Here is a 19,702-nt window from a genome sequence, read left to right on the forward strand (position 1 = left end):
AGTTATTGTGATTGCGATTGCAGCCATCATTCCAGTCCTCTTGGCTTATTCAAATATCAATGGCTAATTTCATTTTTGCGGCCACTTTTGCAACACTCACACTCTCGCCAAAAGTCCATATAACATAATGCCACACACACACACACAGGCACGCACAACGATTACAACATAGCCGATGACGCAGGGCTTTTGCTTTTTTCAGGCTCCACACCGCGCTCTCTCTCTCGCTCTCTCTCCATCTCTCACTGAGAGAGCCGAGAGCCGCCAAGCACTTTCGTTCGGGCCGCTAACGGTAATGCAACGAACCTGGCTCAAAACCTGGCTCAAGCCAGCCACTTGCGCTTTCGGGAGAGTGAGAGCGCGAGTAAGCTGAGATTTTTTTTCCGTCTTGACGTCTGATTTTTTGTTTTTTTTTTTTTTTTGGGGCTGCGTTTTTGGAATTGTTAACATATTTTTACAGCTGCCCAAGACGCTCGACGGGCGATTCGTCGACGTGCGTTCATGCCAAACGGTCGTCGCAGCAGCTCGGAGCTCCTCTTTTTTGTGAAGCGCGTGTGTCTCCTCCAACAGGCAGCACCAACAATTTTTTCAATAAAAAACGAAAGTGCGAATTATCATCAAAGAAACACAACATTTAATTTTTTTTGGGGATATTCTAACGGATCTCGAGACCCAGATCTATTGTATTTATTTAATATTTTTTTCGGTTTTTTTCGAATTCGTGGAACTGTGTGAGAAAATGCTTGTGCAAAATAAAATATAAATAATACGCTTTTAACCCAAATCGGATTTTATTATTGTTGTTTTTTATTAGTTGTTCTCTTTTTTTTCGTGTGTGTGTAATATCTGGAGTGAAAGTGAAACAGAAACCACCAAAAAAAAAAAATAATAAAATCAATAAACCAGAGACGAGACATCGCAGGAACGTGCCCGGCCAATATAAGATATATATATTGACACGATCATGGCTAGGACTCTGGTGCTGGCCCTGCTGGTTTCGCTCTTGGCCGGCAATCAGGCGGCCATCGACAAGGACGAGGGGAAACTACCAGCCGGACGGTTGGCAGCCTCCTCTTCCGGTTCGGATCAGCACAATGTGATTAACCTGAGCCTGCACACGGGCCTGACCTCTGACCTGGATCCTGCCTTGGGTTATGACCTGAGCCGGACTCGCCGCCTGCGGGATGCCCTGAATGTCTTCGATTTGGGTCTACTGGCCGAGCGCTGGGGTCAGGTGGAGGTCTCCGGCGGAGTGTCCGGCAACTGCAGCCGGGACATGAGAAGCTATCTGGGAGGTCTCAGCGATGCCAAGATGTGGGCCGTGAAGAGTAAGTTGAAAGGGATTAAAGGGCTATAATATTGAAATATTATAAATAAGATGTTAGCTCATATTTAAGAAAATATTTAAGCTTTAAAATTTTAAAGACAAAACTACCAAAAAAGTAAACCAAAAACCAAACCTAAAACCACATTTACCAATTAAGTTAATCAACCACGAAAAAGGCCATAAAATTGATAGAAAACTGATTGATTTAGTAGCCAATTATAGCCCAAGAACCAGAAACTTTAGGCCAAGTTAAATATTTGTCAAGTTATTACTCTCCGATAGCATCGTCACTTATTTATTAAATTTTTGTGTTACTTTGTTGGCCAGAAGACAAACACAGATCGCCATTCACTTCCCTTCAGTTGCCACACGAACCGCCACGATCTGATCTTGGCTTAAAAGTCTAGACCAGAAAATGATATCAACACTGCGTCGTTCTACGGTGTATGTGTAAACGTGCCATTCGCCGATTTTGGCGATCGGCGGCGATATATAGATATATCGTGGTTGGAGACAATCTACATAAGCTCACGATATGCAGCGAGAAATCGCCAAGGTCGCAATTAGTTCTTGCCAGTGCAGTAGCAACATGCAACAGCTGCAACAGCAGCAACAACAGCAACAGCAACAACAACAACCACCCCGTGGCAGCAACAACTCAATCAAATTATGGCTTGATGGCTTACATTTTGGCTATTGGGCTTTTGAGCTTGTTTGGCCAAAATTGGTTTATCGCTTTGATTTTATTTTCTGTGTCCAATTTTTATTTGGTCATTATGTCAGGGGGTTTGGTATTGAATAACGGTTCAATCTAACCAATATTTGTAAAAAATCAAAAGCTTAAAAAATTGTTAGTTTAAAAAGTAAAATAAACTTAAAACAATTAAATGATAATCTTGTTTTTGGTCATTTTTTTGTTGCCAATTTTGATGCATATTTTTTTTTCTCTTTCTGTAAAGCTGCGCCAAAAGTCTGAAATTATGAATAAATGTGGTGCAACTTGTTTTATTTTTGGTTTTTGGATTTTTTTTTTTTTGGATTTCGGTGGTTGCGACAAGCACCACACCCCTCGCACCACACACGCTCCGTACTCCGGTAGCCCCCAAGAAAGAAAGAAAAAAAAAAAAAAAAAACGCAATCCTATCGATTCCAGCAACCTGACTCCGATGAAACCCCACTGACCGACTGACTTGGCCAAGACAAACCGAACCACTCTCCTCCAGATGCTGGTTATGTAATCAATTAACACAAAAAATCCAGCTTGCAAAGACGAATCCGACAACCAAAAAAAAAAAAAAAAAGAGAAAGAAAAATTTACAAAAAAAAAAAAACAAAATGAAATAAGAAGAAATAAAAGTGTTTCAGTCTCTCCGTTAAAGTTTCTTTTCTTTTTTTTTATATATTTAGTTTTATTTTTTATTGCACCATGGGCCAAACTGGCACGAAAGTGGCCTCTTAAAAGTCTCGGTTCAAGTTCATGGAGAAAGAGAAAGAAAGGCTGAGAAACTGAGAAGAAAGACTCCAAGAAAGACTCCAAAATGGCCTTTCAAGCGAATGGTTTTTCCAGTCAGGAAGTGTTTTTTACTTTTTGCCACAGTTTGTGGTCGTTTTTTTATTATTTATTTTTTGGAGAAAGGCCTGCTTTTAAATTTAATTACTAATTAAAATGTTTTTACATTTTGAAGTCCACTGGGAAACTACTTTATTGTTTAGTTTTTGAATATTTTTGAAGGCCTTTTTTGAGTTAAAGGCTAGAGGATTTTTTTCCTAGAAGTACTAAGCTTACATTTTTTCATTAAAACCCTTTTTAGCAACTCTTTAGTATTTATTAATATTTTTCAGTGTAAATGTAAACATCCTGAACAAAAAATTAACCAAATATTCATCAGCTTTCTTTGCTTCCTTCATTTAAACAAAAAAAAAAAATGAAAAAGATGGTAAAAAGTTGTTACCTGTTTTGGGGACCTGAAAGCTCTGGGACTGGGTCTGGGACTGGGTCTGGGTCTGGGACTGGGACTGGGTCTGGTACTGTTACCTGCCATCTATGTATGTCAATGTCTCCATAGATATGTAAACATAAAGATATATTGCATATTACCACACATGAACGGGCCAGGGTCAAAGTTTTTCCTGCCTCCAGCCCGCAACAAACCGGCTGCCTCGTTGGTGTCTGAAAATTGTTATTTAAACGCTTTTGGATCGACTTGTGTCGTGGAAATAATTTCCACCGGCACTAGTTCGGTTTCAGAGCCGGGTTTTTGGGTCTCAACTATCCAAGAGCCAAGATCAATGGCTAATAAATTGTGGCTATGTGTTACCTTATTTTTTTTTCTATCCATATTATATATTTGTATAGGATTTTCTTGTTTTTGTTTTTTTTTTTTTGTCTTGTGGCTGAGTTTCAGTTGCAATTCTTTGGTGGCAGCTACGGTCGAGTGAACTCGATTGCCAGGTTGAAGGTTGAAAAGCTGAAAAGCTGAAAAACTGAAAAACCGACAATACTATTACCCCAGCTTGGAAGTCAAGTGGAAGGCTGGCAAAAGATTTGTCCAATTTGTGGAGTGGACAAATACTGTTGAGTGTTCGTCGGCAAAAGTCTAAGAGGAAGTGCAAATATTGACCGAAAGAGCTTCATCATCTTTTGGTAAACTTCCTCGAAAATACAAAAGAAAAAAAAAAGCTTTCACAATCTTTTTTTTTGCAAATTATTCCCAGAAGAAGGCGAATCATACAAGTTGTAAAAAAAAAAAAAAGTACCATAAAAAACAAAAAACAATTACTGCAATCACAGGGTCTGACCTCGTATTGCATTTCACCTGTCGGACTATATCTTTGTGTATAATAATACATTAAAATCGAAAACAAGTTGGCCAAAAAGTGGCAAGAGATCGTGTTATGGTTTTTGGCTTAGCTTGGCTTGGTCATTAGTTGGTCAACGGTTTTTCCTTTTTATTTATTCATATATTTTTCTTTTTTTTTTTGGGCCAATATACTTAGCCGACTTTTTTAAGGGGGTGGGGATGGAGGTCTAGGGATGGAGGGAGCTGGTAAGAGCCCCAATTACAGTCTTTGTGCGAAATGAAACGTCACGCAACATAATTTCTACGGCTTTCCCATGTTTACCATACATACATATATATTTCTGATGTAAATGGCAATAAGCAATAAAGAAGAAGCAGAAGAAGAAGCCAGAGAAGAAGAAGAAGAAGAAGAGATAGAAGAGGGAACAGGAGTAGCAGAGGCAGAGATACAAAAATTGCACAACAAATAAACACGCCAAGTCGCCAAGTCGCAGCAACATCAAAAAAAAAAAAAAAAAAAAAACAGCAGCCGCAGCAAGCTAAGACACTGACAAAAAAAACTGAATTAAAATAAAGTAAATTTAAATATAAAATATATACATATAATAGTTTTAAAATTTAATTTAAGTATTAAAATAGAAAACAAAATTTTCCTTTATAGCTTCTATCTGAAACTCTTTAAAATAATATAAAATTTCTCTCAGTGCCTCTCTAGCCGTCTCTCTCCTTCTTTCTCTCTTAGTTTCTGGTCAGCCAACATCAAAGCTGCTGCTTATGTAATGTAACTTTAATTTGATTGTTGCAATGTCTTGCAGTTTTTTTTTTTTTTTTAAGTTTTTGGCGAAAACGAAATTATGGCCAAGACAGCATTGACAACAAACAAGCATGAGTTGTTGTTGTTGTTGTTACTTTGTTGTTTAACAATAACGGCTCATTGGTGTGGAGACATGTATGTAAAATACTTTCAACTTTGACCGCGATTTTGGAGCGGTTTTTATCGCCGCCGAACCAAACGAATGACTTAGGCAACAAACTCGTTTCGGATAATTGTGCGTAATTAAAAAAGAGCGTTGAAAAAAACTACTACTGCCACTACTGCCACACCACGCATTGCAATTGGACAACAACTTTAGCCATAAAGTCACATTTAATCACCGAGCTTAAAGGTCTAGGACAAATTCCAATCCAATAAACAAATACAATTAATAACTTTGATGGAAAATAAAGAACTATGGCCTACTTTTCTGCGTAGAACATTAGAGAAGATTAGAGAAGTCCAGAAGATTAAAGTCCAGTCATAGCATTTAGTCGTAGGGCTGATTTAATTAAAAAAAAAGAGTTATTATGAAAAATGAAATAAACAAGTTAATAGCTCACTCATTTAAGCCACAACTGAGATATTTCCAGACAGGCCGACAATAATTAGCCAGAAATTACAATAAAATTCCAACATGAGACGGCGCTAATTTTCGGATATATATATATATAATATTTGCCAATTGTGCTTGTCATGACGGATCGGCTTGGGTCTTGCCAAATCCATTTGGGGTTTCAAGTTTAATGCGATACTCGGTCTTGGGCAAATGAAACGCTAATCGATCGATTTCTATGGGGGATAGCACAAAGTGCATTTTGTCTGAAGGTCTTGGCGCTTCCAGTCCACAATCTATAATCAGATAAAAATATATATACATATATATATAATATTATTAGATATTATAAGATTAAAGGCTGATAAAAGTAAGGATCATTTCCGTTAGATATAATAATTATAATAGTAATAATAAAATAGCGGCTGACTGGTACGTGCCTGGCATTAATTTCCTTTGTTTTTTGGTTATGAAACGCCGCCAGACGACAGTAAACAGTCTCGATTTGGGGTTATTGACCATAATTGCATTTTGGGCGGCCGGGCCGCGTCACTTTTGATTGAAACGCATTAGGGTCGCGAAATGCTGTCACTTAGGTTAGGTAACTCTTTTCGACCAAGATGGTAGAGTTCAATTAGAAATCCTATGATGATGATGCATTATCGTGAGCGGCCAGATGGCTAATTATATTTTGGCAAATTGCTGGCCTGGCAATGAGGCTTGTATTCGGGTGACTCACATACTACATAGTTTGGGCTCAAAAGTGCAGCCCTGAGTTTGTTGAAAAAAAAACCAGTTTTCCAGTTTCAAAGAAATGCGCAGAAATATGGACCATCCGAGCCGTTGCGTAAAAGCGGCCCAGATGACCATGCCACGTGTCATCGACCAAAAGTCGATATGAAAAAAAACGGAATACCAGTTAGCCAGATCCAAAAAAAAAAAAAGCGAAGATGCAGCCGACCTTGTGCCGAATCTGGCTTGGATAGACGCAGCCAACAAGAAAAAAAAAAAACCCCAGAAGACAGGCCAACTCTTTGGCTTTACCTATTTTTTTTTTTATAAGTGGGCGTTGAAAGCGCCAAAGGCAATGGTTTTTTTTTGTGTGTGTGTCTGTGATAAGGTTTAAGCCCCGAAAACATTGACATTGAAATGAAAAGACACTGTAGAGAGTGGGGAGAAGAAATCAGTGTGTATGTGAGACCTGAATGCGTAAATATTACGAGACAAGCGCCCGACAGCCCCACAGACATTCAGGAAGTCATCAGCGAGCATTATCTAAGGCACTCGTCTCTATCTGAAACAAAAATTACGTTTTATTATGCGACTCACTTAGGCAATGGCTGCTATAATTATTACAAAGAAAACACAAAAATGGTTAGAGAGTATAGTAATTATGAGTTATGAGCTGTCTCCTCGGATAAGCCCCGAAAAACACACAAAGATATTAAAAGAATTTCCTATAATAATATCCTCTTGATGTGATCTAATAGACACACCTCAACAATTAGCAAACAAATCATCGCTTTTAGCCAAGTTCATTGCTTCGTTGCGTGTTAAATGACAAGATGGATTTATTTGGCCAAGACAAACCCGAGAAACTGAGAAACCGAGACCCAGACCGACACCGGACTGAGAATCTTAAATCTACAACACACGCCTTTAATGTCTCCACATTAGCTGAGACTTTGGGGGACTCTGGCGGTTCTAATGACAAAACCAAACAATTTCCTCTGAAATTCTGAAACTCCTTAAAAAAAATAAAAATGAGGCAATTGCCAAAATTAGTTGGCCAAAACCGACTAGGAAACTGTGTTGGGAGATTTATTGGCAAGGAAACCTTCGATTCGCTTTGGTTCCAGCTTCCTAGGATAAAAACTCTGAAAAATGAAAAGTTTTTATGTTTTTTTCAAGAGCAAAGCAAACATAATTCATACTCGATACTGGATACTGAATACTGGATACTGGAGAGTTACTAGTATAGGATAGTATCAACACTCACACCCTCTTGTAACACCAAAACCATATTTAATTTAAAGACATTTCATATTTATATATTTGGTTCTGGTGACGCAGATCTCTCTTAATTGTTTTTTTTTTTTTAAGCCTTAATTGAATTGTTAACAGTTGGGACGCGTTGTTGATACTTTTGTTATTTTTTTTTTTGTTTTATATCATTTTTTACGTTTCGCAATTTGGTTCGAAAAGTGTTGAAAAAATATTTATAAAAATAGCAAAAGGCAAACAACAATAGGTATTTGTGTATTATAATGGCAACTATTTTCCATTATTTATTGCCATTATATTTATACAATCGGTTGTGTTTCATCAATCAAATGAATTTCAACAGCCATGTCACTGGGTTTTTGGTGAGTTTTACCCCCATTTTTTTTTTTCCTATTTTTTATTTTTGGTTTATAAATCGACAGATAGCCCCTCCCTCGGTGTTTTCGCCATTCATTATGGTCGACTGCAATCGGGTATTAGTATGTTAACACATTTGCTTACCTTCTGGCTTATACCCCGCCCGATTTGAGCCCGATGTGTCCTTACCTTCGGGCCTTATATCTTAAATCTTCTGGCAAACAGTGGGCTGTTTTTCAAGTGCACGGCTTGAACTTGGCAGGGGTTTACAAAGTGCCACAAATAGTTTAGGTTGGAATTCGGTTAGCCAAGTATATATATAGTTAATTAACTTTTTTTTTTTTTTTTTTTTTACATCCGATCTATATACACAAATCACATGTCGTGTGACCTTAACAAGAATACACGATAAAGTCTGTTTCTTTCTCTTTGGCCAAGTTCACCTCTGGCTGGGCTGGGGCTAGAGCTTATTCATGACTGTTGTCACCTTGATGGGTCTGTCTGTTGGCCGATCTTGTTTGGCTTCGAATCCGGCAGCTTCCATTTACCCAAAAAAAAAAAAAAAGAAAAAAAATGATCAGAAAACACATAAAAGCGTTAAATGCCTGAATGACACGTTCAATTGAAGAAGTACGAAGCTTTATAATGTGATTCGATGTGATGTGATGTGTGTTTATATAGCGACCTATATGCTGGCTGGCATTATCTTTATGGAGGTTCCTTTTTTTTTTTTTTTTTTGGTGATGAAATGCCAACCACCACCAACTACCAGCAAATCAAATGACCTCAATCGCCAAATTAAATCGAAAACATGTTTAAAAGTTTAAACATTACATAAAAAAGTTAAAAAGGCCCGCCAGACTAAGACCAGTGGAGGAGTAATTTATTTAAAAAAAATCTTAAGAGTGGTCTTTGTAAGGTTATATAATAGACAAGAGTTCCTGTTTTTTTTTTGGTCAAGGCTTGCGGGAAAGTGGAAATGAAAATGAAAATGCGGGAAAATGGAAATGCAAGTGGGTAAGATCATGTAAGAGTTTGTTTCTTGTCCGTAACCGAATAAAAAAAAGATTTGTTGCATGACTCTAGTTGCCATTTTCGATTCAACAAAAAAGCGACTCAAAACTGGTTGCAATCTCAGCCTGCAACTGGTTGTAAGAAATAAAAGATACAAGACACTTTGAGCCTCAAGTTTGTGGAAATAAATCAGCTTCAGTTGCACAAAACTGAAGGAACTTCAAAAGAGCTTCTTGAAGTTTTTTAAATTTCAAATAAATATAAATGTTTTAATCTTGTTTTTAAGCTAGTACTTATTCCTTAGAGACTATTATAGAGTATCTTATAGATTAACTTGATAGAAAAAGATCTAGTATTAGCTCCAAGAGTAGGGTATCTCATGGGTGACCTAGCCAGACTTTCAAGATGAGTTTGCAGCATTTTTGCCGACAGGCCATTGCATAATGACCGGGGGGCACATTCATGTGCCCCATTCACACTTGCTACATGTAGCACACATATGTTGCATTTCGAGCTTAACTGATGGCTGAATGCCCTTCTCTCTCTCCTCCAGTGGACGATGCTTCCGGACACTATACATCCGGTTTCTTCTATGGCAACAATTACTGGATGGGTTCGTTGGCCCTTTGCGATGCCATTGACGATGGAGTGGCTGCCATGGCCACGCCCAGCAAGGACAACAGCTCCCCAAAGGTCAACTCCTCGGATGCCAAAAACAGTGGCTTACCTTTCGCCGCTGCCCATACCCAGGGCTACAGCACCGTCTACAATGCCCCGCCGCCCTTTGTTCCCGGATTCTACGTGATCAAGATCCAGCTTAATGAGACGCTGCCAACCCAAGTGGTGAGTGGAGCTACCCCACCTTTCCTATCCTTTGGAAAAATATAAATTTTTTTAACTATAATTTGCAGCTGCGCACCATTTATGTGGGAATGTGCCTGCCCTCCAGCTGCTCCATTGCGGATATCCGGGAGATGAGCGAAAAGGCGCATGTGGAGCTGCCCTCCCGGGAGCTCAAGGTCCTGGACATCCGAGTGCCTACCGACAAGGAGTTCAATATCTGGGCGGACAAGACCTTCTGCCTGCTGATGTAAGTTGTCCAAAAATCACTTTCAAAAGATCTCTAAACGAGCTCGGGGTCTAATCGTTTGTCTAAACATGAAAGGCAAAAAAAAAGAGCTCTGGCTTTTGGCCAGTTGGTTTTGGCCATTAGCGGATGAGTTTTTTTCTCTCTTCCCAAAATCGAATTATAATAAAAAGCGAAACTCCGTCTGTTGATTCGAGTGGTTAGCGGGTAATCGGATTAAAGGCGAGAGATTCCCAAAATGTACACTGACAAAAAAAAACCTCTACCCCTACTTCCAGTGTTGTCTCCGGCATTGTGATGTGCCTGATCTGCTTCGGAACGCTCTACGAGATCTATCTGCGACGGAAGCTCAAGGAGGCACTGCGCCGCCAGGACAAGGAGATGATGAACAACAGCGAGACGAGCTCTGGCATCGGGTGTGCCTCCTCTGACTACTCCGACACCATGACTGCTCACGATGATCCTCTGAAGCAGTCCAGCCGCAGTCACGATCACTCCCAGTCCAGTTCCCTGAAGCAGCTGGATCAGCTTGTCCTGAATCTGCCGCCCAACGACAACGACAGCGGTAATGGACACCACGACGCCGAGCACGATCATGACCACGAGCACCACGATCACCGAAGCGGCAACAACAGCAACTCGGACGAGCACCTGGAGGGTCATCTCCATGAGCCAGAGAAGCTGTCTATCTACTCGGAGCTGCTGCTCTCCTTCTCGGCCATCACGAACTTCAATGCCATCTGCGACAGGAACGTGGGCGCGGACACCATTCCCTGCATCCACGGACTGCGTGCCTTCAGCATGGCCTGGGTCATCCTCGGCCACACCTGCATCGTGGTCTTCAAGTACTCTGACAACATGGAGATGCGCAAGGAGGTGGAGCAGAACTTCTTCTTCCAGGCCATCACCAACGGGCCGTTCAGCGTGGACACCTTCTTCTTCATCAGCGGCTTCCTCATCTCGTACATCTACTTCCGGACGAACGCCAAGGGCAAGCTGAACAAGCTCTCCAAGGGAGCCAACGAGTTCACGGCCGGTACGGCACACTTCTTCGGCCTGGTCGCCTACCGGTTCATGCGCCTCACCGCCCCCTATCTGTTTGTGCTGGGCGTGGTCCAGGTGACGATGAAGTACCTCGCCACGTACTCGATCTTTGATCCGCCCACCATGGACCACATCACCTGCCCGGACTACTGGTGGCGCAACATCCTCTACATCAACACCCTGTTTCCTGTGGACGAGATGGTGAGCTGGAAAGGATATTTCTTAGGGACTCTCTTACTAACCTCTCTGATATCTTGCAGTGCATGCTCTGGAGCTGGTACTTGGCGAACGACACTCAGTTCTACATGATTGGCGCCATTATCCTGATCGTGGGAGTGCGCCACTTCAAGCTCTCGGCCATCACCACTCTCGTGTTCCTGGTCCTCTCCTGGATCACCACCGCCGTGATAGCCTTCACGAACAACCACCGTCCCAATACAGACGATCCTTTGGCGCTCTTCGACAAGATCTACGACAAGCCCTGGACCCGGCTGGGACCCTATCTGATCGGCATGGCTGTGGGCTGGATCCTGTTCAGGACTAACTGCAAGATCCGTCTGCCCAAGCTTACGGTGGCCACCGCCTGGTTCTTGGCCATGCTGAACCTGTTCGTCCTGGTCTTCGGACTGTATCGGGCCGATCTCTCGCAGTTCACGGCCGCCGCCTACAGCTCCCTGAGCCACTCGGCCTGGGCGCTGTCCCTGGCCTGGATCACCATTGCCTGCTCCACCGGATACGGCGGCTACATCAACTCGCTGCTATCCGCCCCCTGCCTTTATCCCTTCTCCCGGGTCACCTACTGCGCCTACCTGGTCCACCCCATCGTGATTCGTTCCATGGCCCTCAATTCGGACGCGCCCCTGCATCTGGGCGGGGATCTGATGGTGAGTTAATATTTTTACATTGTTTGAAAATGGTTTTCTAGCCAATTAGATCATTAAGCTTTAAAATGCAAACAAGCACAAAAAGTTGTCGCCTTTTTTGCATTTTTTAAAAATGCAAACAAAGTACAAGTCGTGATTAAATAAACTTTGTTTGTTAATTATAGTTAACTTCATGGCTAATTATAAACATACCTTTTCCGATTCCAGGTCGTCATGTTCTTCGGTCTAACGGTGGCCTCCTACTTCCTGTCCTTCGTCGTGTCGATGTCCTTCGAGGCGCCCGTCGTCACAATGCTGAAAATCTTGTCACCTAGTCGAAAGAAACGTCTCGCCTAACAACCTCCTGCTTCCTGCCCATTTCCGATTATTTATACCCCCATATTTCGTACGAAATCAAAGCAATCTACACATATTTATAGCATTCATCTCCACATCTCTGAACGGACTATCTAACTATCTATTCTCTCTATCATTATCTTCTTAAAAACTTACAAAACAAAAGTCACAAAAGCTAAAAAAAAAAATGAAATATTAAGAAAGAAATTTGAGTAATTTTTTATGTCATCTTTTCGTTTCATAAAGTGTGTACATTTTAGTCGTTTAATTTATTCCAAAGGTTTGGAAATTTTGCTCGAGTCGACGAGGAGGAGTATACATAGTACTTAATAGCTATAATTATATGAAACTCTAGTACCTAATTTTACGAAATCATGTTGTATATACTATATGCTATATATTGTTATATATAAACCTTTAAATAAAAACTGCTACCAAATACAAAGTTTGTTTGTGTTTCAATTACTTGTTTTAGACTTTGGAGGGGAGTAACTAAGTGGCCTAAAAAGATATTCAATGATTCTAATCTAGAATTAAAATCTTTAAATGATTCTAAAAACATTTATATAAAAAAAATAGTCCAAATAAAATAAAAACCTTATTTAAAATCAATTCTGGCTTAGATATTTTTGAATTTTGAAAACCATAATAATATTCGATTAACCATTTATCGATAACTTTCAATGGCCGCTAAGCTTTTTTGATCAACACTGGTCACACTACTGGCACCACCGGGATTTTAAGGGGCGATGTGGATGTGTCGCTTCTAGCTTTTGTTTTTTGGCTCGCAGTGACAGCTCTACTTTCCACTCCAGTCCACATCCGATTATAATCTCCCAGCAGCACCCAGAACCAAAAACTGAACGGCAGGAACTCATCGGAGCGTAACCCTCGACTCCACCGGTGGCCGGCGAGATGGCTCTGCCCTCGATCTCGACGCTGCTGGGCGTGGCCTTCCTGGCGTACATCGCCCACTCCATCTACCAAATGTCGCAGCTCTTCACGACGCTCCAGTGCAGCGGCACTCCGTGCTACACCTCCTTTCTGGCGGACAAGCCGCACCTCCAACTGGCGCTCTTCTCCTCCCAGAACCGGCATCCGATTGCCTCCGAGGTGCGGGACCTGTACAAGACCAAGAGGTTCGACTATTCCAAAAACTTTGAGCACGACTTTGAGCTGGACATTCCGCTGAAGACGCGGAGAAATGGATCGCTCTACTTTCATGTAGTTCTGGCGCTGGAGGGTGAGCCCCTGGAGTGGCGCAGCCTCCGACGGGATGGACCCACCGTAATCCACACTCTCAGCCTCACAGATTACATGGTACCTCGGGCAGAGGCCTTTAATCTGCTGGGCGACGCAGAAAAGCCAAGAGCATCCGCAAAGGAGAAAGACAACCAGAAGGCCAGCTCCAACGAGCGTCCCAGCACCCATATTCGGTCCAATGTGTACGTTACTCTCTTGACGGATTTGTTTGCCGTCTCACAAGCTGATGTGCCGCCGGAAATGGCACCCCTGATACGCGTAAATAGGATGCAACAGATCCTGCCCATTGTACAGACTGATACGTTTAATACGCGGCTGAAGGACCTGGTTCCCGTTACCAAGAACACCACCGAGTTCACCTTCACCTTCCACTACAAGCCCGTGGGCGTGGGCAAGCTGCGACTGATGCTCCTCATGGAGCACGCCACCCAGGCTCTGCGCACCATCGGCTTTGCCACGAAGGACATTGACGAGGTCAAGGGGATCTTCTCGGACACCAATGTCTATCTGTTGTGTGGCACCATCTTTGTGTCCAGCATCCATGTGAGTAATCTGGAATAAACCTACAGATTGGGTTGCTAATTAACCCTTTCACCCCGCAGATGCTCTTCGACTTTCTCAGTTTCAAGAACGACGTGGCCTTCTGGCGAAAGAAGCAGTCGTACGAGGGTCTCTCCACCCGCACCACCATGTGGCGTGCCTTCTCGCAGATCGTCATCTTCCTGTATCTGATGGATGAGAATACCTCCTACCTGGTATTGGTCCCAGTCGGCCTGGGCGCCCTCATCGAGCTGTGGAAATGCAAGAAGATCCTGCGCCTGGATCTAAGTTTCTCCGGTCTGGTGCGTCGGAAGCTGGACCAGATCGATCGCCGGAATGGCAACCAGCCGGAGGAGCGGGAGAAGGAACAGCTGGCGGAGGAGCAAACGGATCAGTTCGATCGCCAGGGCATGAGGTATTTGAGCTACCTCCTGTATCCCCTGTGCCTGGGAGGTGCTGTCTACTCGCTTATCTATCAGCCGCATCGCTCCTGGTACTCGTGGACCCTGAACTCCCTCGTCAATGGCGTCTATGCCTTCGGTTTCCTGTTCATGCTGCCGCAACTGTTTGTCAACTACAAGCTCAAGTCCGTGGCCGCCTTGCCGTGGCGGGCTTTCATGTACAAGGCCTTCAATACCTTCATCGATGACTTCTTCGCCTTCATCATCACCATGCCGACGGCTCATCGGGTGGCCTGCCTCCGCGACGACATCGTCTTCCTCATCTATTTGTATCAGCGCTGGCTGTATCCGGTGGACAAGAGTCGCGTGGACACTGGTCTGGCCATTGGCGAGACCCCCGACTCGGCAACCTCCACCTCGGTATCCACCAGTCGCAAGAAGCGCAATTAGCTCACCTTCCAAGCGGAACCACACAAGCACATTCCGTCTCTAGCATTAGGTCTAGCCTAGGCACATAGTCAATTCGCATTTTGATACGCATGTTATGTAACAGAAAGATCCAACTCCGTCTCTTTAGTTTAGTAGTGAAATAAACCGAAAACCTCTGTAGAAGACTTGAACAATATCCATGAACGTGGACGATATCGGTTAACAGGACACGGCCGAGTGGCCGCCAAAGGTGATTCTAACCGCAAATTGCAAAACATTTTTTAATATTTTTTTTAAGAATCTAAACAGATTTCTTTTTTAAATGTACTGTAAACTATACAATAAAGAGTAGACATTTTAGAATAAATTACGTTCTTTAATGGGCTTGTGGGAATAATTGATCTTACTTTATTGATCAAAACATAATTTTAGCCAACTGCTAACCGATATCCTTGCATCTCCTTCTGTACATGGGTTTCTCTATATGTTTAGATGCCATTTTATTTGCTTAATATAATGTCCGATATTTGTGGGGGGGGGGGGCGGGGTATGGGTGGTTGAGCTTTGGAGGCTTCTGACGATTGGGGGAAAGTAAGGAGAGGTTTCAGCATGACGACAAAAAAAAGTACATGTATCTTTAGGCTTAAACTAAACTGGCGAAGGAAAAAAGAGTGTTGCCGTGGGCACGGATGCCACCAGAAGCATATAATCCGACTAGCCGTTGCGTATGCCCAGCGCCTGCTCCAGCTCGGCCCGCTTTTGGTTGACCTTGGTGAAGAAGTACCGGGAAACGGCCTCGTGCGTCCACGGTTGATAATAGAATTCGGCGCGCCGCTCCTCCTCGGGATTACCAACAACATCCGTCATCAGCTGCAAAGGAAACCCCCAATTAGTCTACACCTAGGGGGATGTAAGCCCATTCTCGCACTCACCTTCAGATCCCTCGTTTGACTGATGATCCAACGGTGGATGAACATCTGCGGATCCTTGGCGAAACTCAGGAAGAACTCCCGATTGGTCTTCATCTGATTTATGGTGTCCACCGTCTCGTGTATCTTGGTGTCCAGCCCCTGAATCTCCTGCTGGCTGGCGGTGCTCATCAGGAAGTTGTTCATCTGGTTCTTGAGCGTGTCGTCCACCTCCACGTCGATGTCGTAGCAGGCGGTCTGCTTGTTTTCCGCACCGCTCTCGATGAAATGGTTAATTACAATCGGATCGGGCGGGTGGAGCAGCGGATTGAGGCGTTGCGGTATCTCGGCGAACTTCATCCGTTGACAGCTAAAGATCTGCTCCAGATACTTGTCGCAGTTGATGTACTCCCTCTCGTGGGCATCCTGCAGCTTGTGGGTCTTGATGTACTGCCACAGGGCAGATATAATGACTGGCCTAGTCTGTGTGTGCACGCCCAGGAGCCGAGCGAGTCGCGGGTCGAGTTTAAACTGCAGCGGCTGGTAGTCGAGCAGCAGGAGGATGGTGCAGCGGACGTTGCGGTCGCCGGGCCGCTTCACTTGAAACCCATCCGTCTCCTGTGTGGTGTGGGTGCGATGCCACTCAACCAGATGGTTGTCCGGTCCATACAGCTCCTTATCGAGCTCGATGACCAGCGATTTGAAGAACGACGAGAACTTGCGTTTGATCTTCGTGTTGGGATCACCTTTGCCATCCTCGAGTAGTCTTCCCTCGACCCTGAGTTCCCAGGAGGCCACGGCACCCTCCTCGCCATCGTTGGTGGGCTCTTTGCTGGGGTAGAATGTGTTCGAAATGAAGATGCGTAGCTTGCGCTTCTGTTTCATGGGCCGCTTGAGAGCTTCTTGGATGTCCAGGCGTTTGCGCATGATCGTGGCATCCAGCTTGCGTTCAAAGGTCAGCAGATCCATGTAGGCCTGCGATTCCGGTACCAGATCCCTCACCTTCTGCGGCAGTATCTTGTCCGCCAGCTTCTTCTTCTTCTTGGCGGCCACGAACTCCACCTTTCCGCCGCTTCGGGACTCATTGGAGCGTTTGTTGCCACCACCAGTGCCACCGCCAGCGCCTCCTTGGCCTGTACCGCGCAGACCGCTCTGGAAGGCTGGCTGGGCGGCGCGCTGCAGCAGCGAAGGACCGCCTGGAACTCCTGGGGCTGTCGCTGTGCCAGGAACAGGTTGCGTTGTGTTCGGGTGTAGGGGAAAACCTCTTGGCTAGAAGAAGAATATATGTAAATAGGTATATACAGTAAATACACAGAAAAGGGTGGAAAATCACAGGGATCAATTACTCACCGGAAAAGTGGCGCCTGGCGGCGGATAGGGACGCATGCCGGGAGCCTGCGGCGGCGGTTGGTAACGCGACTGCACCGGCGCTTGGCCAGGTGCAAAGCGTTGGGACATTGTTGTTGCTCCGGCTCTCTCCAGTGGCTCCTTGAGAACTTTATTCTCACTTTTCAACGCGGAAAATCTTGAGATACAACAACGCGTCACACACAAAAAAAAACTCGCCTCTAAAATGGCGTCAATTCAGGGTTGGACTAAAAGGTAGTGCTGGTAAGCGGTCCAAAGAATCGGTGGTTGCAGCCATCGTCTCGTAAGTGACAATATGTTCATTAAAACGTAAACAACTATATATTTAATAGTATAAAAAATAATTACTTATAATATTTGACAGATCTAATGGTTTTGTAGTTTTAATTAAAGTTGTCAAATCGTTAAACTATCGATAACAGTTATCGAAGATTAAAAATGAGTTTTTTAAAAATTCAGTTCAACACAGAAATAAAAACAATAAGTAGGCCATGGAGTAATGTCATTTTTTGCTGTCATCAACTCCGAGAAGAAAGTTCAGTTCCGAGACACATTTTGTCCGAAACAGTTCACTACGAAAAATTTATACTTTTTAAGTATAAAAGCACTTTCTCAGTTTATAGTTTTGGCTACAAATTATAGCTAGGGCTTCACAATATATCTTGTATATATTGAACTAAAGGATTCGTTGCATTTTAAAACCAAAAGTTCGGTTTAACATCGCGGTAAGCTACCACCACTACCACCAGTTATCGATAACAGAGACGGCTGTTCTTGTTTGGTCATTTGAACAGGTAAAAAAAACGCAAGTAATGGAAGAGGAGAGCTGGTGGGACGAACAATTAGGGGCGCTAAAGTCGCCGATTCGGCGCCTGGCCGCGCTCAATAGCCTAAACACGGCGTTTACCGAGGAGATGCGACCACTGGGCATTGTCCGCACTTTTCTGAATGCACCGGAGTTGTTCGATTGTATTAGTAGATCCGACGGCGAAGACTGTGGTCCTGGCCAGGAAAAAGTGAGCGAAATGGCTGAGAAGGTGCTGAACCACTGCCTGAACCAATTGCCGGTGGACATTACCGACGAACAGCTGCCCAATCATCTGAGGGCAGGATTGACCAACGAGAATCCAGTAGTGCGTTCGCGGGTGATCCGCGCTATTCTCCTCGATGTGAACCGCCAGTTTCATACCGGCAGGGTACGGGAACTTCCCGGGAATGAGCTCGTCTGCCTTGTACTGGACGAGTTGAAGCGCCACGATACTGTGGAGAGCGCTGCTGTCATTCAAATAATGTCCGCAGTACATCATCAGTGTGTAAATGATGAAGCTGTACAGGCTAAACTGGTTGAGTTGCTGCAGCAGGACGACGTTGTTCGCTGTCGCGCATATGAGCTGGGCGTTAATATGGCAAAGAGTAATGCCTCCACACTCAAGTCTGTGGAGTTTATCCTGGATACGGCCCTCAGCGAGCTAGACCACGATGACGTCCTCCTGCAGGCCAGTGTGATGGAGATTTTGACGCCTCTGGCGGAGCAAAACCATGGCCTTTTCTACATGGAACGGCGCAAGGTGTTCGATGTTTTCAACAACCGAGTGCTGCAAATAGAGCAGAATCCCATGGACGCTCTCCTGATCCCCAGCATCATGAAGTTCTTCGGAAAAATAGCTGCGGTACAGCCGCAGAAGATTATAGTTGGATGTTCACACATGATATGCTGCCTGTTTCAACAGCTGCACTCGGAGAATGAGGTGAACCTGCCCACGGCAATGGACACTCTGACCAATCTGGCAGCCACTTCACAGGGCAAGCAGCTCCTAAACAAACACTACCAGGAGTATATGGAGATAACCATGAAGAAGTACGCCTCCTACATCAAGAATCTCTCCGCGCCGATCAAGGAAAGGTTGCTAAACTCTTTGTATGTGATTTATGCTGTGGAACCGAATCCGCCATCTCAGGAAATCACGTAATTTTTGTAATTTTCTGTTTAGTTTACACATTTTATGGCTTTTTCGTTTCCAGTACGATTCTAAAGAATTGGTATGAGATTTTCGCCGGTGGGCAGAACATCCAAATCATCATGGACCTGATTACCACGCCATTCCCGGACCTCCAAACAGCTGCCCTGGCGCTGCTGAAGAGCATCTGTCAATATCGATTCGGGATTGTGGCCCTAAAGAATACCGGCGGAGCCATAGAGTTCCTCTTGTCGCGACGGCGCGATTTTGAAAAGGAGGTCAAGTATCTGAAGTGGGGGATCATGGAGATGCTGGCTGTAAGCACTGAGTTCTCGCCCACCGAGACTATTCGTTTTACAGCATACGTTAATGAAGGACCTTATTATATCCAGCCTGATTTGGATATTGCCACCGAACCCCAGGGTAGGGCTTAGATCTAAGTGAGGGGAGCTTTCAAGGAAGGCAATGCCTGGCATTTACGATCACCAATTTAAAATTGTTTGTACAGCAAGAATATAAACTAACATTTGAGAGAGTATGTATTTAAGGGGTTTACAATAAAATTTAACTATTAGATCACATGTAACGCTGCTCACGTAGGGTGGACTCTA

The 19,702-nt window shown here is 43.8% G+C and overlaps 4 protein-coding genes across 5 annotated transcripts; 3 read left to right on the top strand and 1 right to left on the bottom strand.

The window, feature by feature from the left end:
• The first annotated feature begins 473 nt into the window (after nt 1–473).
• LOC108129053 (nose resistant to fluoxetine protein 6) lies at nt 474–12,385 on the top strand. Its single transcript, XM_017246975.3, has 6 exons — nt 474–1,328; nt 9,427–9,716; nt 9,785–9,963; nt 10,239–11,205; nt 11,265–11,888; nt 12,096–12,385. The coding sequence occupies exons 1-6, from the start codon at nt 965–967 to the stop codon at nt 12,222–12,224; spliced, it is 2,553 nt and encodes an 850-aa protein (XP_017102464.2). The 5' UTR covers nt 474–964; the 3' UTR covers nt 12,225–12,385.
• Nucleotides 12,386–12,932: 547 nt separating this feature from the next.
• On the top strand, nt 12,933–15,040 carry LOC108129046 (lipid scramblase CLPTM1L). The gene is made up of 2 exons (XM_017246965.3): nt 12,933–14,030; nt 14,090–15,040. The coding sequence occupies exons 1-2, from the start codon at nt 13,140–13,142 to the stop codon at nt 14,876–14,878; spliced, it is 1,680 nt and encodes a 559-aa protein (XP_017102454.1). The 5' UTR covers nt 12,933–13,139; the 3' UTR covers nt 14,879–15,040.
• A 172-nt stretch (nt 15,041–15,212) lies between these two features.
• Bap60 (Brahma-associated protein 60) lies at nt 15,213–17,357 on the bottom strand. The gene is made up of 3 exons (XM_017246966.3): nt 17,116–17,357; nt 15,790–17,034; nt 15,213–15,727 (listed from the first exon to the last, which is right to left on the bottom strand). The coding sequence occupies exons 1-3, from the start codon at nt 17,221–17,223 to the stop codon at nt 15,572–15,574; spliced, it is 1,509 nt and encodes a 502-aa protein (XP_017102455.2). The 5' UTR covers nt 17,224–17,357; the 3' UTR covers nt 15,213–15,571.
• A 309-nt stretch (nt 17,358–17,666) lies between these two features.
• LOC108129056 (26S proteasome non-ATPase regulatory subunit 5) lies at nt 17,667–19,672 on the top strand. 2 transcript variants are annotated; one of them, XM_017246979.3, is made up of 3 exons: nt 17,667–17,858; nt 17,928–19,099; nt 19,156–19,672. In XM_017246979.3, exons 2-3 carry the CDS (start codon nt 17,946–17,948, stop codon nt 19,523–19,525), a joined length of 1,524 nt encoding a protein of 507 aa, XP_017102468.2. In that variant the 5' UTR covers nt 17,667–17,858; nt 17,928–17,945; the 3' UTR covers nt 19,526–19,672. The 2 variants fall into 2 exon arrangements, with proteins under 2 accessions (XP_017102468.2, XP_043065931.1); XM_043209996.2 differs by lacking the exon at nt 17,667–17,858 and having other exon boundaries at nt 17,885–19,099.
• Nucleotides 19,673–19,702: the final 30 nt, after the last annotated feature.

Source organism: Drosophila bipectinata, chromosome XL (genome assembly GCF_030179905.1).
Source record: "Drosophila bipectinata strain 14024-0381.07 chromosome XL, DbipHiC1v2, whole genome shotgun sequence".
In the NCBI taxonomy this organism is placed as follows: domain Eukaryota; kingdom Metazoa; phylum Arthropoda; class Insecta; order Diptera; family Drosophilidae; genus Drosophila; species Drosophila bipectinata.

Excerpts from the sequence above, each read along its gene's own strand:
- LOC108129053 (XM_017246975.3), top strand. The coding sequence starts at position 965 with ATGGCTAGGACTCTGGTGCTGGCCCTGCTGGTTTCGCTCTTGGCCGGC. Across the intron at positions 1,329-9,426 it reads CAAGATGTGGGCCGTGAAGA|TGGACGATGCTTCCGGACAC; the intron begins GTAAGTTGAAAG and ends TCTCTCCTCCAG. Across the intron at positions 11,206-11,264 it reads TGTTTCCTGTGGACGAGATG|TGCATGCTCTGGAGCTGGTA; the intron begins GTGAGCTGGAAA and ends GATATCTTGCAG.
- LOC108129046 (XM_017246965.3), top strand. The coding sequence starts at position 13,140 with ATGGCTCTGCCCTCGATCTCGACGCTGCTGGGCGTGGCCTTCCTGGCG. Across the intron at positions 14,031-14,089 it reads TCTTTGTGTCCAGCATCCAT|ATGCTCTTCGACTTTCTCAG; the intron begins GTGAGTAATCTG and ends TTCACCCCGCAG.
- Bap60 (XM_017246966.3), bottom strand. The coding sequence starts at position 17,223 with ATGTCCCAACGCTTTGCACCTGGCCAAGCGCCGGTGCAGTCGCGTTAC. Across the intron at positions 17,035-17,115 it reads CGCCAGGCGCCACTTTTCCG|CCAAGAGGTTTTCCCCTACA; the intron begins GTGAGTAATTGA and ends TTCTTCTTCTAG. Across the intron at positions 15,728-15,789 it reads GTCAAACGAGGGATCTGAAG|CTGATGACGGATGTTGTTGG; the intron begins GTGAGTGCGAGA and ends TTTCCTTTGCAG.
- LOC108129056 (XM_017246979.3), top strand. The coding sequence starts at position 17,946 with ATGGAAGAGGAGAGCTGGTGGGACGAACAATTAGGGGCGCTAAAGTCG. Across the intron at positions 19,100-19,155 it reads CCGCCATCTCAGGAAATCAC|TACGATTCTAAAGAATTGGT; the intron begins GTAATTTTTGTA and ends TTTCGTTTCCAG.